The sequence below is a fragment of the Nesoenas mayeri genome (genome assembly GCF_963082525.1).
Source record: "Nesoenas mayeri genome assembly, chromosome: 7".
Taxonomy (NCBI): Eukaryota; Metazoa; Chordata; class Aves; order Columbiformes; family Columbidae; genus Nesoenas; species Nesoenas mayeri.
In genome coordinates this window covers 18,886,257-18,909,987 of record NC_137551.1, presented here as the reverse complement: position 1 = coordinate 18,909,987, position 23,731 = coordinate 18,886,257, and the positions used below count along the sequence as shown (strand labels likewise).

At 43.6% G+C, this 23,731-nt stretch overlaps 2 protein-coding genes across 4 annotated transcripts in view; both read left to right on the top strand.

Annotated features, from left to right (window-relative positions):
* The window catches only part of PIK3AP1 (phosphoinositide-3-kinase adaptor protein 1), a 43,837-nt gene extending 29,367 nt beyond the window's left edge, over positions 1–14,470 (top strand). The window contains exons 9-17 of the mRNA XM_080348115.1: positions 5,246–5,341; positions 6,786–6,965; positions 7,540–7,602; positions 8,582–8,787; positions 10,375–10,447; positions 10,769–10,924; positions 12,633–12,703; positions 12,887–12,996; positions 14,077–14,470. Coding sequence (XP_080204241.1) covers positions 5,246–5,341; positions 6,786–6,965; positions 7,540–7,602; positions 8,582–8,787; positions 10,375–10,447; positions 10,769–10,924; positions 12,633–12,703; positions 12,887–12,996; positions 14,077–14,131 — 1,010 coding nt within the window. The 3' untranslated portion in view covers positions 14,132–14,470. The remainder of the gene's footprint in view (positions 1–5,245; positions 5,342–6,785; positions 6,966–7,539; positions 7,603–8,581; positions 8,788–10,374; positions 10,448–10,768; positions 10,925–12,632; positions 12,704–12,886; positions 12,997–14,076) is intronic.
* Positions 14,471–18,640: 4,170 nt separating this feature from the next.
* Positions 18,641–23,731, top strand: part of TM9SF3 (transmembrane 9 superfamily member 3) — a 47,556-nt gene continuing 42,465 nt past the window's right edge. For all 3 annotated transcript variants that reach the window (XM_080347597.1, XM_080347598.1, XM_080347596.1), the window contains exon 1: positions 18,641–18,820. In XM_080347597.1, coding sequence (XP_080203723.1) covers positions 18,725–18,820 — 96 coding nt within the window. In that variant the 5' untranslated portion in view covers positions 18,641–18,724. The remainder of the gene's footprint in view (positions 18,821–23,731) is intronic.

Genomic DNA, 23,731 nt, shown 5'->3' with positions numbered 1-23,731 from the left:
AGCTAATTCTGATAAATATGCAGATGTTTAACTTTTTTACTATTCCATTAATATTCAGTGAGGCTGCAAGTATTCAGTCACTGCAAATATCAAGTTAAGTATCTATATTAAGAAATTGTAAATTTGCTGTTCTTACTTATCTACCTATTTGGTCAGACTTCATCCCACTGATATATTTTATGATTCCCACAATGAGCAGAGAATCTAGCTTGTAACAGTTTAAGTTATAAGAACTTCTATGCATAAGAACTTCTAGTGTTTCTGCAGTTTTAAGTGTGCTGCGTCAGGGATAATGTTTTCTTACCGAAATACATTTACTTATAGGTTATGTCTGTCCTGGGCTGGTTTTCTTCTCTTTTAGATTAAATGATGTTATAGAACATGTTGTTGATTATGGAGTCCAGAAGACTTTCTTGGTTCTCTGCCTGAAATCAAACGCTTCTTTGTTTTGTTTGGCTGCTGCAGGGATAATTTTGCTACCAAAGCTGGGATTATTCTGCCTTCAGGTAGAGATAAGCAGTAAGGCTGGTTTGATTTATAAGGAACAAAGCTGCTGCTGTTTGCAGTAGAGAGAGAGAGTTTCTAGATGTTTGGAAGCTCTGCCTGCAATCAGTGCACCTCTGAATGGGGTTGATTGATTAAGTCTGTGAAGGGGGAAATAATGTGTTTAAAACCACTAACCCAAACTTGTTGTCTTCTACCCCCGAAATGTCCAGATCTCCCAGAAACTATGCAGGGGATATTCCTTTCTTTTGTGCATGCAAATCAAGCTCCCTGTAATCAACCACTTTGAACTGGACTCTGAAAAGCATCTCTGAAAATATTCTTGTATTGGTGCAGATTTAGATCAGAATAGCTTCCTGACAAGAAAACCATTTGCCAGCCCTGCAGAGGAAGAACTAATTGTTTTAAGGCGCTTGTTTCTTCTTCCCTGCTGAAGATCACCACCTCCCTCAGTCTGCTCTCTCAGTGGCTTGTGTGCCTGTCCCCTTGCCTGTTTCTGTCAAACAAGCCACATTAAGTTAAACACTTCAAGTACACAGGTTTTCCTGCCTTACTCCGACAGATCTCAGGAGGGAGTTTGGCTGGTGTTTTGGATGAATTCAAGAAACAGAGCCTGCTTGGCTGACAGGCATGGAGACTGAGAGCTAGGAAAGGTTGTGCATTTGAAGCCTAAGCCAGGCTGCTTTCTTTAAGCCTCCTCAGTAGCCCAGGCCCAGCAGGCATATGTCTTTTAGGTGAAGCTTCTGCAAGCACAGCCACATCAGCAGGGTGGCAGAGGTCTCTGGGATCCACACCAGGAACTGCTCCTGGTGTGCAAGTGCGCTGCAGGCTCTGCAGGGATAGTAGGACTGGAAAGGTAAAAACTCAAGCTGTCACTAAACTAGGTACTTATGATTCCTTTGATGAAAGGCAGAGCTGAATGAGTCTGTGTTTTAAAATGTTTTCTTCATTGGTGAGATGCTGTATATGGCTTATGTGTAATACTTCAGCTGGGAATATGAGCACTTTTCCTGCTTCTTCTAGAGTTCTCCTAGTGTATTGCTCCTGTATGTCAATCTTCCATGCAGAAGTCTTTTACTGAAAATCTCTGGGTTTTTATGTAGTCTGTTAGTCTTTGTCTAAAGAATATTTACAGCTTGTCTGAACTGTCCTTAAAATCTACCTTTATTGTAACAGGTAAGTTTACATTGGCACAATGCTCAGCACTGAAATTAGTGGGAGTGCTGGCTGGTTTAGAACTGCCATCACAAATGAAGGGTTTCAGCTTTTGTAATGGCTTAAAGGTTTGTGAGGATAAAAAGCTCCCTAGGAAATCACAATCAGTTTCTACTGAGGTACTTTCTCTAGGTCAGAGTAGCCCTTATGTGAGTAGTTATGGCTGTGGTGTAGAGGACAATACCTGGGTTATTTGAAGTGTAGCCATACTGAGGCAGCATGCCCATTTACTATGATCAAGATGTGCTTCCATCACAGTTTTTCAGACACTGATCAAAGGCAGGTCAGATATCACAAGGTCATTTGTCTGTCAGGAACTGGTTTGAGAAAGAGATAACACAGGACTGGAGCCCTTGTAGTGCATTAAAAGTAGTAGCAAATACTTGAACACCAGAGTGTTCTGTTAGATCTTGCATTCTTATCTGACTTGTGATTTTTCAATGCATTTTTCTCTCTGCATTTGGTCCTGGGGAAACACTTAGAGAAAGTTCAGAAGCTGTGCAAGGACCCAGTTTTACTTAAATTGATGTTGCATGAGAGTTACACACACCTGTATGGAGTTACTACTTGTCCCTTTAAGTTTTGAGATAATGATGAAATTTAAAAAAAAAAAAAGTAAAAGGTTTTGTTCATATACAGAACACTGCCCCCCCTTCTGCTGGAGGGGAGCATTCCTTCCCAGGCAGGTCTTAATGCCCTGAGCAGCATAGATCATGAAGTATTCCTAACCAAATCAGTGGGAATTTACTAGCTCCTGCTGTTACCTTGTTTGCTGTTCTCTAATAATGAGATTGAATTGCCTTATTTAATTTCTTATCATTAATCGTTGCATCAGGTAGTGCTTTGCTTTTTCTGCTTTCCTTTCACCACCACCTCCTGCTGATTTTGTGCGCAAGAGGGACTCTGAGAGCAAGGGCTCTTGAAAGTGCTGAAAACCGGTTTGATTTGTGTGAAGGCTAAACTGCTGGATTTGTGTGTGTGCGTGCTATTATGCTGTTTTATTTGGGGAAAGAGTAAGGCTGTATTTCCTCTGTCCAAGCTCAGACACTGGCAGTGGCAAAGGGCTGGTGGAAAAAATGTCCAGACCCTTAGCACTGTTTGTGTAATCTATAAACTGCATGGACACTCAGACCCTAGATAGTGTGAGTTTCATGCAGAGCTTTAATCCTTTTTCCTAGAGAGTTTCAGCTGACTAAAACCCGTTGGCCTGTAGTTTGCAGACTTCCAACGCCTAAAGAGTAGATGTTAGGTCACATGTAAGTTGCAATGCAATAAGTTCTACTCTCTTGCATGTTGTTTCCCTCCTCCACCATTTTTATTCTCTTGAGATCAAGCTCTCAACACTGTCCTTATTGATTTTAATTTTTTCCTTAGTTAATGCGAGAAACAGCAGCCTCCTTATCATCCTTGAGCAAATGGAGAGAATTGTACACAAAAATGTAACTGCTTATAAAGTTGCAACACATTGAAGGTTTTGTTATGCATAATAAAGGATTGGTCTCTGTAAAGAGGTGGCTTGCTTCGTGTGCAGGCATCTAGTGTTTGCAAATGTTTAAAGGGAGAAGGGTGCTATTACTTTCTAAAGGGTGCCCACACATGGATATTTTGGCTATTGTGAGGGGTCTGTAGGACATAACTTATTTTCTGTATGTCTGTCTGTTCACAAGTTGGTTGAGCTCCCTTCTAAAGCTTTAAACCTTGTAAGGGGAAACTGAAGCTCTTTGAATAAATACCTTTTAGCTACTAAATTCTGACATCTAGGAATTACTTAAGTCTTTTCCTGCTAACCCTTCAGACCAACTTTCTCCAATAGTCTCAGGAAAATCTGGGAACTTTCCTGTGATATACAGAGTTTGTGTGTGCCAGCTTCTTGTCACTTCTGTCTCACAAGCCTGTTTTTGCAGCAAGTGGAACAGAAGGTGTCATTGACGAAGCTGAGAACTTCTTACCCCTTTTGGTATGTGGGTGAGATGTTAGGTCTCATCTGTATGCAAGACAGGCCCATGTGCAAGAGGGTAGCAAGGTGGTAATTGTGTCTTTTATCAGCTTATTAGTTCTCCTTAGATTTAACAACATTTACTGTGTGACAGAAAACAAATCCTGCAGTATCCTGCTGCACTGCTGGTTTGGTGATCCTGCAGAGTGCAGTGAACATGGGGAAGACACCATTCCCTCCACGGAGAATGGAAGAAACTTTGCACACTTGTCACTTTCCATTCTGCTCCGAAGTCCATAAAGTAGTGGCTTTCCTCAGGGCTTAAATTTGCTACAGATTCATTTCTAAAAGCTATGTTTAAAATATTCAAGGTGGCTGCAAGGTGGAAAAAATTGCTCCCCCCAAAAAAGTACAGGTCTGTAGTGCTGATTCTTTAGGATTCTCAAATGTCAAATCTGTGCTTTCGTGTAGTGCAGTGATAACTGAAGTGAACTTTGTTAGGTTGGTGGTGGGCAGATTAGCTCCAGCAGCACACAACTTGGCACGGACTGCAGAGCTCTCGAGAAGCTGCTGGGGTGGTTAGTCCACGCAGCATGCAGTGTTGCTGCCGCTGTGCTGGAGCTACTCCTGGGAGGTTAAAGCCAGGTTGAGTGCATTCACATGATTGTCAGTGGGTCCTTTGACAATTATAATCTAAAAGAAACCCACAACATTCTAACAAAGCAAAATCTTGCTAGCATTTTCTTATCCCTTTTTCATAATCTCCTCAGCTTTGCAGGAAAAAATAAGATAGGTCAGCAAATATTTAAAAGACATTTACAGAGAAGTATGTCATATTCTGTGACATAACTCAAACCATCTAATTTACACAGTAATAGTTATTTCACAACATTTGATTTATATCACTCTTGGTTTTGATATCATTAGAAGCGAGGATACCTAATATTTTATTTTAGTTTTAGGGTTACAGTGAGGTTAACACTTTTTAAAATCAGAATCCTTTATGTCAAAACAATGACTTAAAGTATCTTATTGTTTGCTGTCACTCCTTTCTCAATACTAAATTATCATCTGACCCCTTAAACACCTTCCAGTCCAACTAATTAACTCAGCCAGCTGTTTTGACTTTTATCCAATAAACAAAACAAATACTATCTTCTGTGTCACGGGCACATTGTCTGTAATGTCTTGTTTTGCCAAGTCAGAGTTTCCACACAGTTTGGCCCCTCAGGAGCACGATGCAGAGGCCAAAATCTTCACCTGGCCAGCACACTCTCGATAGTAGCTAATCCTCGGTGCCTGCTTGGAGCCTTGCCAGAACTTCTCATTAGGCAATGTTAGTCATGCTCAAGTGTAACCATCAGGCAGCTGGCAAATATTTGTGAAGAGTGAACACAGGAACTTAGGAGCCTTTTTTGACACAAATGTCTGGTCATGCCTGGCTTCCTTTTTGATTTTCACCATAAACCAGAGGTCTAGTCAGAAATTTCACATCATTTTCTTATATTACAGTGTTCCACATGTTTAAGGGCATAATCAACAGATTAATCTTCCTGTTTTGTTTCATTTTTTTGGTTTTTTTTTTCCCAGATGTAGAGATGCTTCAATCCAAACCAGACACTCCAGTTGCTGGAGACGAAGTTTCTCTAACTACGAAAGACTCAATGCTCCGCAAGTTTTTAGAAGGTGAGACCTGTTTGGAGAGAGGGGTGGCACTAGCACAGTTAAAAGCAACTAAATGGGACTTGAGATTTCTCCTTGCTCTGTTAAAGATAGGAGTTAGTCCACACTGTTTGTGGGCAGCTGTGCTTTATTGGGTACAAATGAGGCACAACAGAAAAAGCAGCTTGTGAGGTGATTTCACAAATGCAGTTAGTTTCTTAACAAAGAGGAAGAGTGATTTCTAGTTCCAGTCCCTGTATACTGGCAAGTGCAAGCACACAGCTAGTACCAATTCAGGAAAGGCTCTCTTTTGTGATGGGAATTAATTCTGGTGTCCTGATGTGGGTGCAGGCTCCCCTTATGGGCAGAGGCTGAGTATAAAGGAGAGCAGCACAAGCTAGTGATGAATTTTAATGTAGATGCTTTAGTAAAAAGTCCATTAATTGAAAACAGCAGACTAGAAAGAGGAAGAGGAACTACTGGCTCCAAAACCTGATCTATGCTCTGCCTCTTCAGTGTTCCCTTCTGCCTTCTCTGACCAAAGCTAGACCTTAGCTCCATGCTGTCACCACTGAGCGTGATCTGGTTGTCCAAGCCTTTTCCTGACTTACCAGGTTCCATGGGATACTGGTTCACTTTTTGCGGGTGACCCAGCTGAACTCAGAGCAAGATTAAATCTAGGGCTTTTAACATCTTGTTCTGTTTTCCATGCTGACACTGATGCTCTGGCAGTCCCATTGCATTGACTCATATAGGTGTTACAACATCACTATCAGAAAGTTAATCCATTGGTTAGGGTATTTGCATGTGACTTGGTAACAGAGTAGGAAGTTAGTCTAGGGGCTCTTAATTCCTTTTGCTAGCATGCAAACAGGGAAGCTAGCTTTTAAATCAGATATGACAGCATTTGATGATTTTGCAGTCATGTTAGGAGTGAGAACAGAATGGATATGATGAGGTAGTATAATGGTAGCGGGGCTTGTTAAGTATGGATGTGTGTACTCAGCTCCTTCTGGGACACATTGTTCTGAGACCAAACATATTGTCAGCTGATGATGATTGCTCATTTCAGACACAGGAAAAATTCTCTGTAGTACTTTGTAGGCCATCACAAGTAGCTTTTGGAAACCAGCACTCTGTTTGATTTGTTAACTGATATATTAATTTACTGGAATTAATTGAACTGTTCATTGAATACTTAAATACAGTTATGAGATTTTCCATTATGCTTTCTTCGCCAAACCAGATGGTAAAGGCTTAGTGGCAAACACTTACATGCTACTAGATGTTAGTGACTTTATCAAGTCCTGACCTGAAGGGCTTTGGCACTTTAAGTCATTGCAAAACTGAATGTTTTTGCCTGTGAAATGGCCAGCTTGGTAAGAATGTGGTACATAATGCACCTGGAAGGATCCAGTGTTCAGTGAAGTGGCCAGGTTTATTTTTTACAAACTCTGCTCTGTTGTAGGCAGTAGTGTGGATGTGCCAGATTCAGAAGAAGGAGTTTGCCAGCAGCATGGTGAAGACGTATACTACTCAGTGGAACAAGATACTTTCCCACAGGAAATGGCAAGCAGACCTCCAGTTCCTGTTCCAAGACCAGAATCCAGCTCTCCACAGCCAGACAATGAGCTGTACATCTCCAAAAGTGAGTTGGGTACCTAAACTATAGAGTCGTCAGCTGTAGAATGGCCTTGACATGGGCTCCAGTTGCCAAATAAATGCCAAGAAAATGTACATGTTTTTGAGATCCCTGGATCATTTGGCTCTCGAGCTGGATTACCTTTGGGATCCAATTTCAGATGTGTTTTTCATGTTCTGCCCACTCTGAAAGTGTGGGGATGTTGCATCCTGAGGTCTTGGCCTGAGGTTTCTCTTAATGAAAGCAGTAGGAGAGCAGGTTACTCCCAAATGGTATAAACAAATCCAACTAGGTAGGAAAGATCTTGATATTATAAGATAGTAAATTGAGACATTGCTGCTCTGTAATGATATCATTGATATAATAGCATTTGTATAGGACATGATTCTATACCTCCCCTCTGAGATGGGGTTTAATTGAAATTGAAGAAAATGGTGCCACTTAGTTTGCTAGGCAGTTTTGGAAATCTTGGTCATATGCTGTAATGCAGTACAATATTGTCTATGCTTCCCATGTTCATCCTTGCTATTTCTGTCTTCATGAGATGCATTTTGATATCTAAAGAGTGCTTGTTTTACAGTTTTTGCACAGAAAGCTCAAAGACCTGAGAACCTCTATGTCCCTAGAGGAAGAGTTAAGAGAGGTAAGTCAGAAGTTCAACCTGAAAATCTTTCCAGGAATCCAAAGGCTAACCTACTGAGGTAGCTTCATTTGTGTGAAATGTGACAGAACAGTCTGTTTTACAAGGCTCGTGGGATAATGGTCCTGTATGAATGACTGAACCTTACTGACCTTATGTGACATTGAAACTTTTTATAACAGCAGAGTGTGAGAGGAGTACCCTTATCACATACTCTACATATCTGCTGTCTTGGAGTTTATCCTCAGTCAGGATCATGATGATCATCAAAATCCTTTTATTTTATTGCAACTCATATTACTTCATGGAGTCAATGTTGCACTTTTGATCTTCTGGATGTAGCCACTGCCTGTTGACCAAAATTTCCTGGCGTTTAATGTGTAGTGAACTGCTTGCCATTGATCTCTGCACTTCCAAAACCGTGCTCTTGTTCTTTCACCTCTTATCCTGTGTACTATCAGAGTGCCAGGAACCACACCTGAGCTTTTATTTCATGTTGGGAACTCCTCTTTGTTGCAAATGAGTTAGAGAGAGCTAGCATCAGCAGGATGGGTTTTCAGCTTTCTGTTCCTGGAGTTGCACTGCACAGATTACCTAGGAAGAGCCTGGCTTTGTGGCTGCCAAGGTGAAAGCTCTGTTCTGTGGATTGCTGAGGAGAGAGAGATTTTTGAAGTGTGGAAGAAGAGCACTTTAAGGAGTTGCTGTTCACTTAAGTTATGTTTTTAAGAACAGAGATTATCCCTGGGACATATTTGCATACAAGGCTACCTCTCAACTGGGCATTTAGCTCTGACAAATAATCAGATGGCATAAGGACAAAATACTCTTCTGGCTAAGGAAACATTCAGTCTGTAATATTGATTATTTTTTTAAATTATTTTTTAATCTCTGCTAAATCAAGGGTGCTTGTGTTTCTTTTTGTTCAGTGAGGAGGGCAGATGCCACAAGTTCAATAATATTTTTTGTGTTCTTCTCTCTTCAGAGACAATAGTCAGGCCTGTAAGGGACCTGTCTCAATCAAGCATCTATGATCCATTTGCTGGAATGAAAACGCCAGGTCAACGGCAGCTGATTACATTACAGGAGCAAGTGAAAATGGGCATACTCACTGTTGATGAAGCAGTACTTCATTTTAAGGAATGGCAACTAAACCAGAAAAAGAGATCAGAATCATTCCGGTTCCAGCAGGTACAGGCTTATTCCACGGTTTAAGAAATACAGTTTTCTCTCTGAGTATATATCACAAGCTGTTCAGTGTGGGTACATTTCTTTCCTGGTTGCAGCAGGAAGGTTGCTAACCCAGTCTCCCTGCTAGTGGAGTTCTCTTCTGACATGGTGGGGTCATTTCCATCTGGCAGCAAGCAGGTTGCTGTTTTACAGATGTTTGTCTTGCAGTGGTTTTGTTAGTTTCTGGAGATCTGTACACTAGGAACTGAGTCAAATCCAGTTGGCTAAATTACCTTTCTAGAGGTCACCTAGCACCTACCTGCTGGCAGGGGGCTTCTGTGATGAACATTTAGCTTGTCAGTTCTCATCCATTTCAAATCAGTGAAGACTCAGTCCCAGATGGTATATTGGCTCTTAAGTCCTGTCTTGTAGATGGTCTGATTCCTCCCTGGGTGTTTGATGGCTCCGGGACTACCTGTTCCTTGCAGCTGGGCGAAGTCTAGCAACAGTCATTAGTGAAAACACGGTGTCTGGGCAGCTTAGCTGAATGGAGTCGTTATGTTGGCAGCAGCAGCATAACGACTGGTGGAACTACCAGTCAAAGTTTAAAATTTCCATTCCCAAATTAGAGTGGGGCTCCCTCTTTAAAACTGCTGCCTGCTTCTTTTGGAGCCTTTTGTTCATGCTGCAGCAGTCTGCTCTCACACTTGAGGTGCTGATCTCCGGAGTGTGACGCTGTTTTGGGAACTGTCAGAGAAAACCAAGATTTTTTCTTCCTGGTTCTCACTTGGAAGTGTCCTCTCTACCCAGAAACCGTCAGAGGAATCTCTTCTTCTGTCAATGAAGAACGTAGAACTACTTTAGTAGAAGTCTGTAGCAGAGATGAAGTCACATGCTCTGTGCCTCATCCTGTGAGCAGATTTCAAAGTTTCTGCTCCAGATCTTGCCTCATGTTACAGCAATTGCTTCATCTATTTTTCCACCTATACAAAGGTTTTGTCCTCTAACATATGTACATATTTCCATGCTGGAGAAGTTGTCTGTTTGTTTTCCCCCACCTTTCCTTACTGTAAGGTGCAATATACAGCCATGTGATAGTGAAGAAACTTTGCACGCAGTTACATTTCCAGGTGTACCTTCTTGCTTCAATGGGGACATTCTGAATTCTTTCTGAATTGTTCCTCACACTTGGGAATGTGTGGCAGCCTCTTTCATTCCTGCAGTCAGAATTATCTGTTCATTAGTACAGAAAGGACTGTGTAGTTACTTGATCATGGCTCTTGTTTCTGTGCTGGTGTCACAGTGGAAACAGAAAATAGAGGGAGTTCTAAACCCTGTGCTGCTTATCTGCAAGTGCTAGTAGGTCTGTGAACTTGACCTTAACATACACAATTAATGTCTGAAAAAAACTTGGCTTCTGAAAGGCACACATGGATTTCTGAAGGGAATAGGTTACAACCTGTTGACATTGTTGGACTTCAGCCAGGTCTAGCAGGCCTTGTTACAGCTGGTTGCAAAGTTAGCTGGAATATAATATTGGTGTTGTCAGAAAGCTGCTCATCCTACTTTATCCAAAACTCTGAAACTAATATCTTGTGATGTTTCTAGGAAAATCTGAAACGGCTACGAGACAGCATAACCAGGAGGCAAATGGAGAAGCAAAAGAAAGACAAAAGTGCAGGTAATGGTCTCTGACATGAAGCAGCTAACAATGCTAATAGGCTCTTCAAGGCAGAAATTTCTCCATGTGTGTTGTAGTTACATGGTATTTTAATATTCACATCCATGTGCCTGTTGGCTCAAACATATGGAAGTTGCTTTACTTCTCAGTTTCCCAGACCGAGGAAAGGATGCCCACATCTGGGGAGTGAATCTGGATTCATTCATATACAGTTATGATTGCCCTTATGTGATTGTTTTTAACTTTATTCTCTGGTGCAAAGCTGTCTCTCAGAGGCTATGCTTGCATAGACCCTTCTGAGCTGTTCATTTTCCCTTACAGATTTGGAAATTACAGTACCCATTCGACATTCTCATAATACTTTGAGGAAACCAGAATGTGGAATATATGAATACGCCCCCCGGAAAAACGTTTTCCCACCAAAAAAGGAGTTAAAGCGAGGAGACTGGAAAACAGAAAGCACATCCAGCACAACAAGTAAGCAAACCCTGAGTGTTATCCCCTCTACGGATGGAAAACACTTCCCCAGCCTTACTCTGCAGTCAGGTCAGGGGACAGGACTTCTCTTCCTGAATCCCAGTACTGACACAGCCACCCCAAACCCTGCATGCCTCAGGCTGTCTGTTCTCAAAACTGTAAAAGCAATAACAGGTACATCAAGTGGTCTGGGCACCTATGTCTGCATCTCTGCAGGAGGAGAACTTGAAAGCTGAGTAAAAGATTCCCTTGAGCCTTCTCAGAGAAGGCCTATCACCCATCTTCAGTTCTTAAAAGTACATGGCAGCTGCTCTCTTACAAAAAAAAAAGGACGCTCCCTTGCTGTGACTCTCAGCAGGCAGCATGCTCTTCTGGTCTGAAGGACGTAGTTATATTGCAGGCTGGGAACCAGTCTCTACATGTTGTGGGTAAAGAGCAGTGTTTTTCATCAGTAGCTATGGGACCTCTTTAGTGACTTGGGCAGTCTGCACATTTTTATCTTTGGTTCTCACTAGGTTTAATTTGTGCAAATTAATTCCCTGTATTCTTGCTCTTACTGAAGACTGAGAAATTATTGCAGAAATGATTAAGATCATTTTGGTCTTCTGAAAGGAAAACTGAGTCCTAGTGAGGTTACTACGTTTGTGGCTCTTGACAAGATGCAGCTGATACATCCAGAGCAGGTGCCAGAGCCAGCTGATTTGGATATAAGCAGTTGTGAGAGAAATGCTACCAAGCCTGCAGAGTTCACTGTGTGCAGCTTGGCTCTCTTAGCCAACGCATGATTGTGAGAACAGACCATAACACCATATTTAGCACTCTCAAGTGCTGCTGTTTGTACCAGCTGATAATGAGAGTTACCTCACCAAGGCGAGGGAGGGACTGCATCTTATGAGAGAACCTCTCTAACCTCCATTTCAGTGTATAATTTCCTGAACATTAGTGTCCGAGTATTGCACAGCCTTACAAAATATTATGTATTTATGACTGAAACCACTCATAACAGTGTAGGATGTGTTTGTGAGTTAGTATCCCCTTCAGAGATGGTGTGGCTGATTAAGAAAATATTCCCTACTCTGAGTCCTTGCAAGTTAAGTGGGTTTGCATAAATGGTTGCTGAAGGTTGTTTGAGCAAACTTGTCATTTTTAGTTCTGAAGTAGACCAGGAAACTTTCCTGTGATGAATAAGGATTATTGTGAGAGGAGGTGGTGAACAGCGATTGGGAACAACAACCTCTCAAGCAGTCACTTATTCCAGGAAAGAATGTGTGGCCATGCTCAGAGCCATCTACCTCCATGCAGCTGTTAAGGACATAGGGTTTGATAATTTAACTATACATAAATGTTGGGTGTGTAACACTGGTGAAAATATTTACCTTACTTGCCCATTGGTATTGACACTTGATCCTTTCAGTTGGATTATGGTTGTGAGTATTTAATCAGAAGCCTGGACCTAGATAGGGCAGAAATCTGCTAGACAGCAAGCAGAGCTGAATGGTTTAGCCCTGTGGTCTTTGTTGCATGACATGCCATTGTTTGGATCCTGAACATGTGAAAAATAACCATAGAAATAAATTATTCTAAAGAAGCACTAAATGATGTATGCAAGAGGTAAGCATGAGGTTAGAAGTAATCCTGAGTTAGTGAACTGCAGTTAAATTGCCAAGATTTAATAACCAGTTTGTTTTCATTTGCTCACCCACTCCAGGTAGTACAAGTAACCGCTCCAGCACTCGGAGCATATTGAGTGTCAGCAGCGGGATGGAAGGGGACAGCGAGGTAAGCTCTCACCTCTGCTATGTGCTGGTCCACTGTTCTTAAGCACGTGGCTTTGTTTTCATGCAGAAGAAAATGAGTTCAGGTGTAGCACTGCATTTGCAGAAGTGGCAAAATGTAGCTACTTCTGTTGTGAAGCTAACGAACCAAATTCTGCTGATCTGTAACCTCTTCTTCATTTTGTAGGACAATGAAGTCGCAGAAACAATTAGAAGCCGCAGCCCAGTTGCCCAACAAGCAGAGAGGCTGCCTTTCTCCGAAAGGCCTCCCAGGGTGCCTCCTCGAGGTGCAAGCAGGTAAAGCCAAAATGCAGTCTAAATATGGGCTTTCAGTGAATCAATATGGAAGCCTTTGGCAGAAAGCAAGGCAGGAAGCAAACGTGTCTTTCAACAAAATTACCAGAATGTTATCTATAAGCACACTCTGTTAGGAATTGTAAGATCCTTGCTTCTCATCTGTAATAATTGGTGGAATTGGTTTCCTAGTTGGTGACACACCTATTGCAATGCTCCTACTGCGGATCACGCACTGCAAGGGCAGCACTATTGAAGTACACGACACTTGACGTAAGACTGATGCTGGTGGAGTAGCATCCTGCCTTTGGCGGAGATGTAGTACCCAATCCTCCTGAGAAGATCCTCTTGCAACATACAAAGTGTAGGGCAGAGGGAATTCCCTTTTGGCATTCCCTTGGACTTCTTTTTCTTTTTACAAGTTTCACATCTCTCCAGATCGGACTAGTTTACATATTTGGTGAGCCTCAAAGAAAGAACTGCACTGGTTTTATAAAAGGTGCTGAGGGGTTTTGCCTTGATTTGATCAGACCACCACAAACTTAAGTAACTTATAAACATTCCTTTAGTCCAACTAATGCAAATCTATGAAGTCCAGGCCCCAGATGCTTATCTAATTAGAGATGCTCATAAAATTCTCCAGCTGTTAAAATAGTAATTACTGATGTGTGGTGCAGTTAAGTTCTGTATGTTGGATTTGCTCTGGCAAGAATATTGCTGGAATATCTGTAGTTAGTTTAAAAAAATATTTTGAATCTTTTGATCTCTTCCTGTTGCTCTTCGTCTAATTTTCAAGAGAAAGCTACTAAACTATCAAAATTTCACTCCAAGTATTAGAGTGTGTCTGTCTAGTAATAGTAGAATTACTGGAGCTGGAGAGCAGAAGAATGAACTTGGTCAGGAACAGGGCTCTGGCACCTTGGCACCTGCTCTGTTGCTGAATCACTGATAGCCTGTTTTAGTTCTTGTATGACTATTGCTTGTACAGTATTCGTACATATCATGTTACTGCATGCAACATGTTGCTCCAGAACCCTATTCTCTACTGTTTTTTAAAATGGATTGTATTCTGTCTTTTTACAGGCCTGTAAGTTCTGAAGGCTTTTATCCTCCACCTGTGCCACCAAGAGGCCGCTGAATCTCTCAACATCTGTGGAATATGAGATTTTTTTCTGTTTGTATGTGTGTTTGTACAGATTTTTTGGGTTGTCTTAAATTATTTATAAGTGGAAGCCAGATGTTTTCTTCCATTTCTTCCTCCAAAAGGTCTAGTAACTTTTCCCATGATTTTCACTGAAACTTCTTGGCCTTCTATATTTTTTTTTTTGCTTGGAAGGTGCTTGGGACTTCAAGAAAAAGTATCATGATTAGGAAGGAGAACGCTGACATGTGTCTTGGCAGCCCTGCACCAACATGAAGTTTCCTTCTGACCAACGAAGAACATATGTCCTTTTAGAAACTAAATCCTGATAAGCATTGTTACCAAAACCCTTGATACAATGTGCAAGGGCTTGAAAAAGTAAAGAAAATAAGTTGTTCAAAGATTTTGTTTCAAGAACACTCATTACAGCAGGAACAGGTGAATGTACTGCTGTTTGGTGTGACATTTTGGGTACAGACATACTGGCTTTTCAGAAGGTATAGAATCTCCTTCCAGCAATCATTAAACCATGGGAGGATAAGAAGTTGTCTTTATTCAAGAATGTATTTTGCATACAGCCTTGAAAATGCCTTTCCCTTTCAACTTCCCTCCCTGAAGAGGACAGACTTTAACAAGGTGTTGTGTGTGCTGCATTCACCATGGGAATTCCCAAGGCAGCTGGTAAGGGACCTGCTGTAGCACAGAACAACTATACTTAAAACCCTTTTTTGGGAGGGAATAGGTATGTTGTTACTTGAAATCTCTTGACTGACTTCTCAAATTAGAGAAAGGAATTGGTGGCAATACTGTGTTCTCTATCTCTTACGTTCATTGTAGAAGCGATATGAAGGTGTTGCACTTCAAGCTCTGGAATAGTATAGCGAGTCACCAATTATAAATGCACACGCCTCAAATGACACCCATGTATTTAATTAGCCCACTGCAGTGGAGACAGGGGGCTGGACTCTGCTTGCTCTCCTCTTCCTTCCTAGCGATGTGAATCTGCAACAGCTGTGTCCAGCCTTTTTTCTGCCTGAGGGCGTACAAACTTAGGGAGAGATTCCTGATTTGGCTCTCTGTGTTCCAAACGTAGAAAGCATGCAAAGCAGGAATTAACTTTGATTACTTATCTCAAGGGACTTGAATGATGGAAGTGAGGTGTTTTGTTTGTTATGGGGGTTGTGGGTGGGTTTTTGGGGGGTTGGTTTGTTTTTGTTTGTTTTTTTTTTTTGCCGGTCTTGCAAACTTTTGTGCATATCCTTACCCTTGGGGGACAAGTGTAAGGCTCTGTTTTTCCATTAGTGATACAGATGGGAATTCTGCAAGATAATATTCAGGACACAAAATTAAGCATCATTACCTACTAGGTTTCCAAGCCATTCCCCCTCTTCCAGCCCTGAGAGAAACACAGATGCATCTGCATTAGATGTCCTACCTGTACCTGAGGGACCATGTAAACCTTCTATCTGATCATATAAGCTCCCCTTAATCTGTAAGGGAGCAGGCAACAGAGTTGTAGCTCCTCCCTCTCGCAGGGTGTCAAAACCAATGTGCAGAGCTGCAGGAGTGACAGATGGCAGCCGTGACTCAGCCAGCACTGAATGAAGGTGGAGTAGCCCCTGCTGCTCTCTGGGGTAGGGGCATATGCTAAATACCATGTACACATTAAGCTCAGGGTATATCTCCAAGTGCAGTTCATATAGCTGCTCCTTTTGATGACAGGGGGATGGATGTGGTGTGCTTGCAGCTACAGAGGCGACTGGTAGTTGTGTTGGTTGGTTGGGTTTTTTTTTGTTTGTTTTTAAAGGACCTCAGTGCCTTCTCCAGTAACTGATCCTGCAGGCTCTCAGTTTGCTCTTTGTTCACAGCAGCCAGGGGAATGGTGAGGTGGGAGCTGCCTTCCTGTGCTCTTCTTGGAACAGAACAAAGTTCCCAGCATTGTTTGGTCAAAGTGGAAGCAGGGAAGGAGGTTTTGGTGCTGAAATGAGTAAAATGGTAGCATGTATAAGTGAAGAAAACAGGGACAAAAGAAATAAACTAAAAGAGGAAATTCAACAGCTTGATTGTCTTCAGCTGCTACACATGCTTTGGTTTGCACACAGCTCCCTGGTTTTGCTCTAGAATTCCTTGTCTCCTTAGTGTTGGCTGCAGCTGTGCTCCAGAGCTTGGAGCTCTGATGTGATAAGAGGAATGCATCTGCTTCCACAGCTGCCAGGCACAACATGAGGTAGAAATGTAGAATGGGGGGAAAACTGTAACAAGACAAGAAAGGAAGAGTAAAATATGAAAGTGTGTGATGCAGATTTCCTTTCAAAGCTGTGGGACTGAAGCAGCCCAGGGATTCATCTTCCCCAGCTAATTTTTATTCTGCACCCCCTATGTTCAATAGCCAAATGTCTTCTATGAGAGGTGTTTTATCTGAACTGTATCTGAGCATTTGCCGTTGCACAATCCTAATAACATAGCTGTGAACTGGATTTTTGTTGCTAGTACTGCAGTGAGATGGTTTATAACTGAATTGCTGAAAAGTAGCTCATAAGTAACCTTTCCGTCCCTCTCATGTTTGAAGCTTAGGCCCTTCCTCAGTCTGATCTGACCTATCATACAAGAAAAAACATGCTGATGGTTCTCTGGTTTGGAGGAGAGGTGAGCTGGGACAGGTAGGGCTGAGTCCTATTATAAATGCCGCTTCAAGGCACTTCTGCACTGCATAAGTGGGGGAAATCAAAGATGTACCTGCAGTCTAGACACTTCCTTCTCTCTCTTTGTAACTTCTGGATTACTTTTGGATCTCACTAGTCAGTGCTCACAGCAAAACTGTCACCCTATCAAGGAGAAAAGGAGCAGCACTAAAGTGGCTTCACTGTTAAATGCAGGTAAACAGTTGGGGGTGCAGGCAGGCCTTTCTCTTAGCTGCCAAAACATGTGTTCCGCCTTGGTTTAGTTTTGTGTAGTTGCTTTAATCCTCTTATGGCTCATTGTATGTGCAAGCTCCAGTTGTGCTGGTGAGCATGAGGTACATATTGCTTCCACCCAAGATGAGAAGCGAGCTGAAACAGAAGCTCGGAAGAGATCGGAGAAGAAAACTGCCTGCGGCTGGATTGTTGGTGGCTTAAGAATATGCTTGGGTGGGAGAGTGGGAATGAAGTGTGTTTCTGTTGAATATTAGAGCTCTTGAACTGAACAGATAATAAAATTGTTGGTAAAAAGTGAAGGGCCTGGCTACCTGCAGGGGCATCGGCCAATCCGCCAAGCCCAGGTGACAGCTGGCTGGCCTGGGGACAGTGTTTGCTCTTTGCACAGTGTGTGGCACAGAACTCGCTGCAGCAGATGGCTCTGGCTGGCCCTGGTGTTGACTGAGAGCCTTAAGCACTGAATAAACTGAAGATGCTGAAGCCTGTGTCTCCCAAGGGCAAGCTCCTCTCTTCTGGACTGAGATGCAACAACTAGAAAGAAACATGTGCTGTTATCAAAGTGGTCTAGTGTTGGTTTTAAATATAAACAGGGGCTTTGAATGAGTTTTGACACATCTCTACAGGGAGCTCCCTTCTACTGAAATACGTGTGAGATTGTGGACATACTACCTGGAAAAAGCTTCACATAAATGTAGCTTGCTAAACTATGTTCAAGGAAGGTAGATTGAATGTGTAAGACCACAATGGGAAAAGCTTGTAGTATAGGCATGGTAGGCAGTGGTAAGCTGGGAAATCTGTTTTTGCTTCGTTCCTACAAAGCATGGATGGCCCACAACAGCCTGGAGCAGCTCCTGCATTCAGCTCCTGTCCTTCCCTGTCTGCTTACTTGTTGGCTAGTGCGATATTTGTGAAGATTGTGTAGTTACTTCATCTCCCCCCTTTTTTAATGTTATACCCAGTAGCCTCTGAAAATTAATTGTTCGGTTTAAAACTTCTCTGATGAACAAATGCTTAACACCGTGTGCTTTTTGGTTTGGGGTTCTGTTAGGTTTGGGTTTTTCTTACTCTGGACTTGTGGCTTGCGGCAGTTCCGCGCTCGCCCGCCGGTGTCGGACAGCACCGGCAGAAACGGACCCGCGTCTGGTCCGGTGCCGCTGCCGCTCGGGCCGCTCCCTCAGCGCTTCTCAGTTTCCTCCGCCCCTGCGAGTGCTCCGGGACACGGGACCGCCGGTTCCTGAGGGTACTCGCACGCAGCCCCGCGCCGCGCCGTTCTCAGATCATTTCTGCTTATTTCACTGATCGATGTGTTATGATTTGATATCAATTACAAAGCAATTCCGTTAATTAAAAAATAGCTGCGCTTCAACGCGCTCATGCTGAAGGCGGCAGTGTCTCCGGCGCCCGCGCTGTGCGGGCGTTTCGGGTCCCGCACCCGCGGTTCGCGGCGGGCGGGGCGGGAACCGGAGCCGAGTTCCCGCTCCCGGGGTGGCGGCCGGGGCCCGCGCAGCGCCCGGCTTGGCTGCTGCCGGCTGCCGTAGGCGCCGCGCTTCCGGCGTGCGACCGGGTGACGTGGCTGGGCGGAGCGGAAGTGGCGTCGCAGGTCGGCGTTGGCGGCGGGGCGCGGGCCGGCTCCGCGGCGGGGCCTGCTGCGAGCGCGGGGACGCCGAGGCCCGAGATGGCGGCGCCCGGGCGGCAGCTCTGTGGGGCCGCCGCGCTGCTGCTCCTGCTGTGCCTGCCGCTGCGCGCCCGCGCCGACGAGCACGAGCACACGGTGAGGCGGGTCGCGGCCTCCCCTGGGGGCGGCGCGGCGCTCGGGCCGCAGCCCCGGCCTCCCCCCCGCCGCGAGACCCGCTGCCACCGAGGGGCGGCGGCGGCCGTAGCGGCCCGGGGAGCGCGACCCGGCGGGCTGGCGTGGGCGTAGCGGGGCGCGACGGGCCGCGGCCTTGGCGGGGAGCGGGTGCGGCGGGCGGCGGCCCTGGCGGCAGGCGGGTGGCTCCCGCCCAAGGGCTCCTCTGCTCCCTGCCGTTGTCATGACCGCGCGGGCCGAGTTCGCGCGGGATCGGTCTCGCTCTCCGACTCCGCACGGGCGGGATGCCCGGGAAGCGCTGCCGGAGTTGTCTGGTGCGGTTCGGGCGCCCGTGTGTCAGCCCCGGTGCTGCAGCGCTGAGGGCCCCGCCGCGGCTCCCGGCGTTTCGCGGTGCGGATGAACCGGCAGCTGCGCGGGCCGCGCTCGGAGCCGCTGCCGCGCTGCGGGCCGGGCCCGCCGCCGGAGCGGATACCGCTTCCGGGAGGGGGTTGCTTTGGCTCCCGGCAAAAGTCCGAGCCGGAGCGCGGGGCTGCGCGTCCTGCGCTGTGACAGCCCTGCGGGGACGCGCTGCCGTGTGACAGCTGCCCTGGCGGGGCTGTAGGGGAGCAGTGTGGGGCTGGGATGAGCTGTGAGAGCAGCGGGGGCTCTCGGGCTTGGAACGCTGACGTGGACCCCGATGGAAAATGGCTGTGTAAAATATTGCTGACTTGAGTACTCACCTATTGTTATGAGGACAGTTTTGCTAAAGTTCTTGCTATATCACCCAAAAAGAGTCTCTGGGAATTAAGTACTGGTTCTCTGTCAGTTTCTGCTCTTGCTTTGGAATGTTGTCTCCCGTAGTTTTTGGTGCGGGAGGGTGGGAGTCTGTGCCATGAACCAGGATGTGATTTTTGGAATGAGACTTTGCTGAAAACCATCCCTGTTTTCTCACAAACTGAGTGGATTGGAGTGTGGCTGTGATTAAACACAGTGTCTGTCTGTCAGAACTTGGGTGCTCTTGAGCAGCCTGGCTGGTGAACACTTGTTCAGTTTCTTAACACAGCTCGCTCTAGGTGTGGTATGGTTAGCTTAATATGTGATTTTAATAAAACAGATAAATAGCATTCAGAGGTTTTGTATAAGCAACACTTTAGTTGCCTGACTCTATGTGTTTATGAGACCTGAAAACTGTTTAGGATTGTCTTCATATCTTAAAAGCTAATGGGATTTCTCAGTGATGCAGTTAATGACAGAAGAGTTAAGCTAACATTGAGTACTTTCAACTAGCTTAGGTTTCCCGTTTTGTTGCTGAACCTGTATTTTACGGTTAGGTTTCTGCTGAGGTGAGATGGCTGTCAGCATAGCAATGTGTTTATTTTAAAGGCTGTTTGACTTGAGTGATTCCAAATTATTAATTCAATATTGTTAGTCTTCTAGGGGAAAAAAGATTTCATAAAGCTGCTATTGAATCTTTTATTTTTGAGCTCTCCATTCAAAAGTGAATTCTGATGGGATTTAGGTCTTCTGAATGATTATTTTAACAAATACCAGTGGAAATCACAAATGCCTTTTGAAGGCTTGTCTTTTTTTTCCTTCTAAATTGCTCAGCTGTTTGAGATTATGTTATAACTCTGTCTCTTTGCTTAGTATTCTTGTTCATGTGGTGTCCAGTTTAGTAACATCATGTGATAAGTTAGGAATAGTTGATGTAGGAGGACAGCTACCTTTTTTTGGAAGGCTGTCTCTGTGCTTGGATATTTTGATACTTTAATACAGGAGACTGGAGTGAAAGCATTAATATCATGAATGAAACATGAACACGATTTTGTAGTAGTGCACTTATTTTGAGATTAAGAACCTGAAGGAAATGTTCCTTAAATACTGCGTTTTAATGAATTTAAGTTTTGAATTTGACTGCAGTTGGAAGATTAATCTTTCTATAACCAAAGTGCTTTATTACACTTATTTTGGAGGCTCTGCTCTTTTTTGGGGAACTGGAGGGAAAACAGTAGGGCATGATGACTTCAAAATCTAAATTTCAGTAACTTTAAGATTTGAGTCCTATTGGTAGGAATACATAGTAGTATGTGCTGCTGTTTCCTCGTTAATGCTTTAGTGTGCAACTTCTTGTGTATGAGCACTTGGTGGTATCTGGGTGGAGATGTGTTGTTATACTGTGCACAGTTTACTTTTAACTGCCGATGTACAGAGCCTTATCTGTGTTGAGCATGCCAAACATTTGGAAGTACTGACTTAAGTGTTTAATGCTCTGTTAGCAGGTTAATTTTTTAATTCCTTTACTTCTATAGTACGTAATAGTATACAATATTTGTAAAATAATACATGTGTGCTATAATATGTATTTTTGTATTACTATAAACTGGCTTTTCATGTTTCATATATATATCCTTTATTTTATAATGGTAGGACAGCATAACCAAATATTATAAAAGGTAATTGTCAAAGGACTCTGCATGAAGTTCTAGGACTATAAGTACTAGTGTTTTTGGAGATTTTAGGTATGGATAACTTCACTGTATCAACAGCTAAGTGAATTAATCTTTAAAAATGCTGTCTGCATTTCTTTAGGGGAAGAATAGTATAAGTACAAGATAAAGACTAGAGTATTTAAAATCAATAGTAAGTGAAGATAATCTAGGATTTGACACAGCATTTAAAATCTCCATTATCAAAAAACAGTGCAGCAGCATAACTTCAGAGCACAACAGAACAATTTATCAGAAACTAACTGAAAACTTGTCTGCTGATTCTTTAACTTATGTTCATGCTTTGGAGTGTGTAATGTACCTGCTTTTTGGTTGTATTCTCATTCTAATATTGCTTCAATTTAATTATCAGTGCTCTGTAAGCATGGAAATAACATGACAAACATTGAAAAATAAACAAAACCCAGCCTGTGCTGTGTAGCAAAGTTTCTTAATTTATAGTGATTGAGAAAAGCATTTTTCTTTGACTTTTAGCCTGATAAAGTATGTTAAAGCCATGAGCTTGTAAAGCTTGTTTAAAGTTGATACATAAAATCTTGAAATTTGTATTGTACATGTAAATTGTCAGTTAGAGAAACGCTGTAGAAAACATTTTGGCGCATGCAAAATACTGCTTTGAATGCAAAGTTGTGTGCAGATGAGCACTGATTCCTTTTTGCAGTTTGCTTGATTCCGTTTCAGAGAGGTGAAATAAATGTCACAGAAGCAGGACGTGGTGTACCTGAGCAACCTTGTGCATCTGGGAAGTGTAACAGTAAAAGAACTGCTTGTGCAGGAGTTCAGACTCTGCTGCTGGGACAGTTCTAGCCACGTTTTCGTGAGGCCTACAATTCAGAGAGGAATGAAGAGATGTTACTGGAAATAAACCACTTTATCTGAAACAGAGCATGAGGCTGAAATCCATGGTTTAATACACTGTGGATGTGAGCTGCGAACATTGAGAATTATCACAGTGCTTGATAGGCAGAATATCTGTAAGACGCTGGGGACTGAAGTCTGGGATATCACTCGCTGGTTGAGTCTCACTTCCTGCCTCTTATTTCCCATCCTGCCTCTACAGTTTTGCTCTGCCAATGACAGGTTATGTTGGTCCTTTTCCCCCCAAAAGACGTGCTGGCGTTGGAGGAACTGTGTTGTGGAAAACCTCATTCCAGACTTTAACTTGAGAAAGGGAGTAAAATTGAATATTTCTTGAAAGAACAATTTTGATTTGAATTCATTTTGCTGAATCATCACATAATATTTGGTAGTTGTAATCCTCTCAGTGCCTCCATCATTTTCTGCAAAATGTTTTCATGGTTTGAGAAAGAATATCAACAACCTGACAGTCTCATATTCGTTTCTGCAGCCTTTCCTATACTGACTTTATCTAGCCTTAATTGTTTTATAGAATAAATAGTTTAAGGTTACCATGCTAATTTCTGTGATTATGCAAAGATGGCTTAAGTTGTTTTGCACATCACAAGTGCCCTATGGGGTACCACCTCACTACCTGATCATCCAAACCACACTTCTTCAGTTTAGCAGCAAGGATGCTGTGGGAGACTGTGTCACATGCTTTACTGAAGTCAAGGTAGACCACATCCACCGCTCTGCCATCATGTATCCACCTTGTTATGTCTTCATAAAAGGCTATGAGGCTGGTCAAGTACGACTTGCCCGTGGTGAAGCCATGTTGACTGCCCCTAATGACCCTCTTGTCCTTGATATGCCTTGAGATGGCACCAAGAATAAGTTGCTCCATCAGCTTCCCAGGGATGGAGGTGAGGCTGACCGGTCTGTAGTTACCCAGGTCCTCCTTCTTGACCTTTTTGAAGACTGGAGTGATATTTGCTTTCCTCCAGTCCTCAGGCACCTCTCCCATTTCCCAAGATTTGGCAGAGATGATGGAGAGTGATCCAGCAATGACCTCCGCCAGCTCCCTCAGCACCCGCGAGTGCATCCCATCTGGACCCATGGATTTATGGATGTCCAGACTGCTTAACTGCTCCCTAACCCAGTCCTCATCAACCGAGGCAAACCTCTCCGTTGTCCTGACTTCCTCTGGTGCCTCAGCAGTACCGGGCTCCTCAAGACAGCCTCCGGCAGAGTAAACAGAGACAAAGAAGGTATTCAGTACCTCTGCCTTTTCTGTATCTTCTGTCACCAGGGCACCCACCCCATTCATCAGGGGGCCTACATTGTCTCTGGTGTTGGTTTTGTCTGCCATGTATTTGAAAAACCTCTTTCTGTTGTCCTTGACCCCTCTCACCAGGTTTAATTCTAAGGAGGCCTTAGCTTTCCTAGTTGCCTCCCTACATCCTCTGACAACAGCCTTATATTCTTCCCAAGTGGCCTGCCCCTCCTTCCATGAACTATAAACTCTCCTCTTCCACTTGAGCTTACCCAG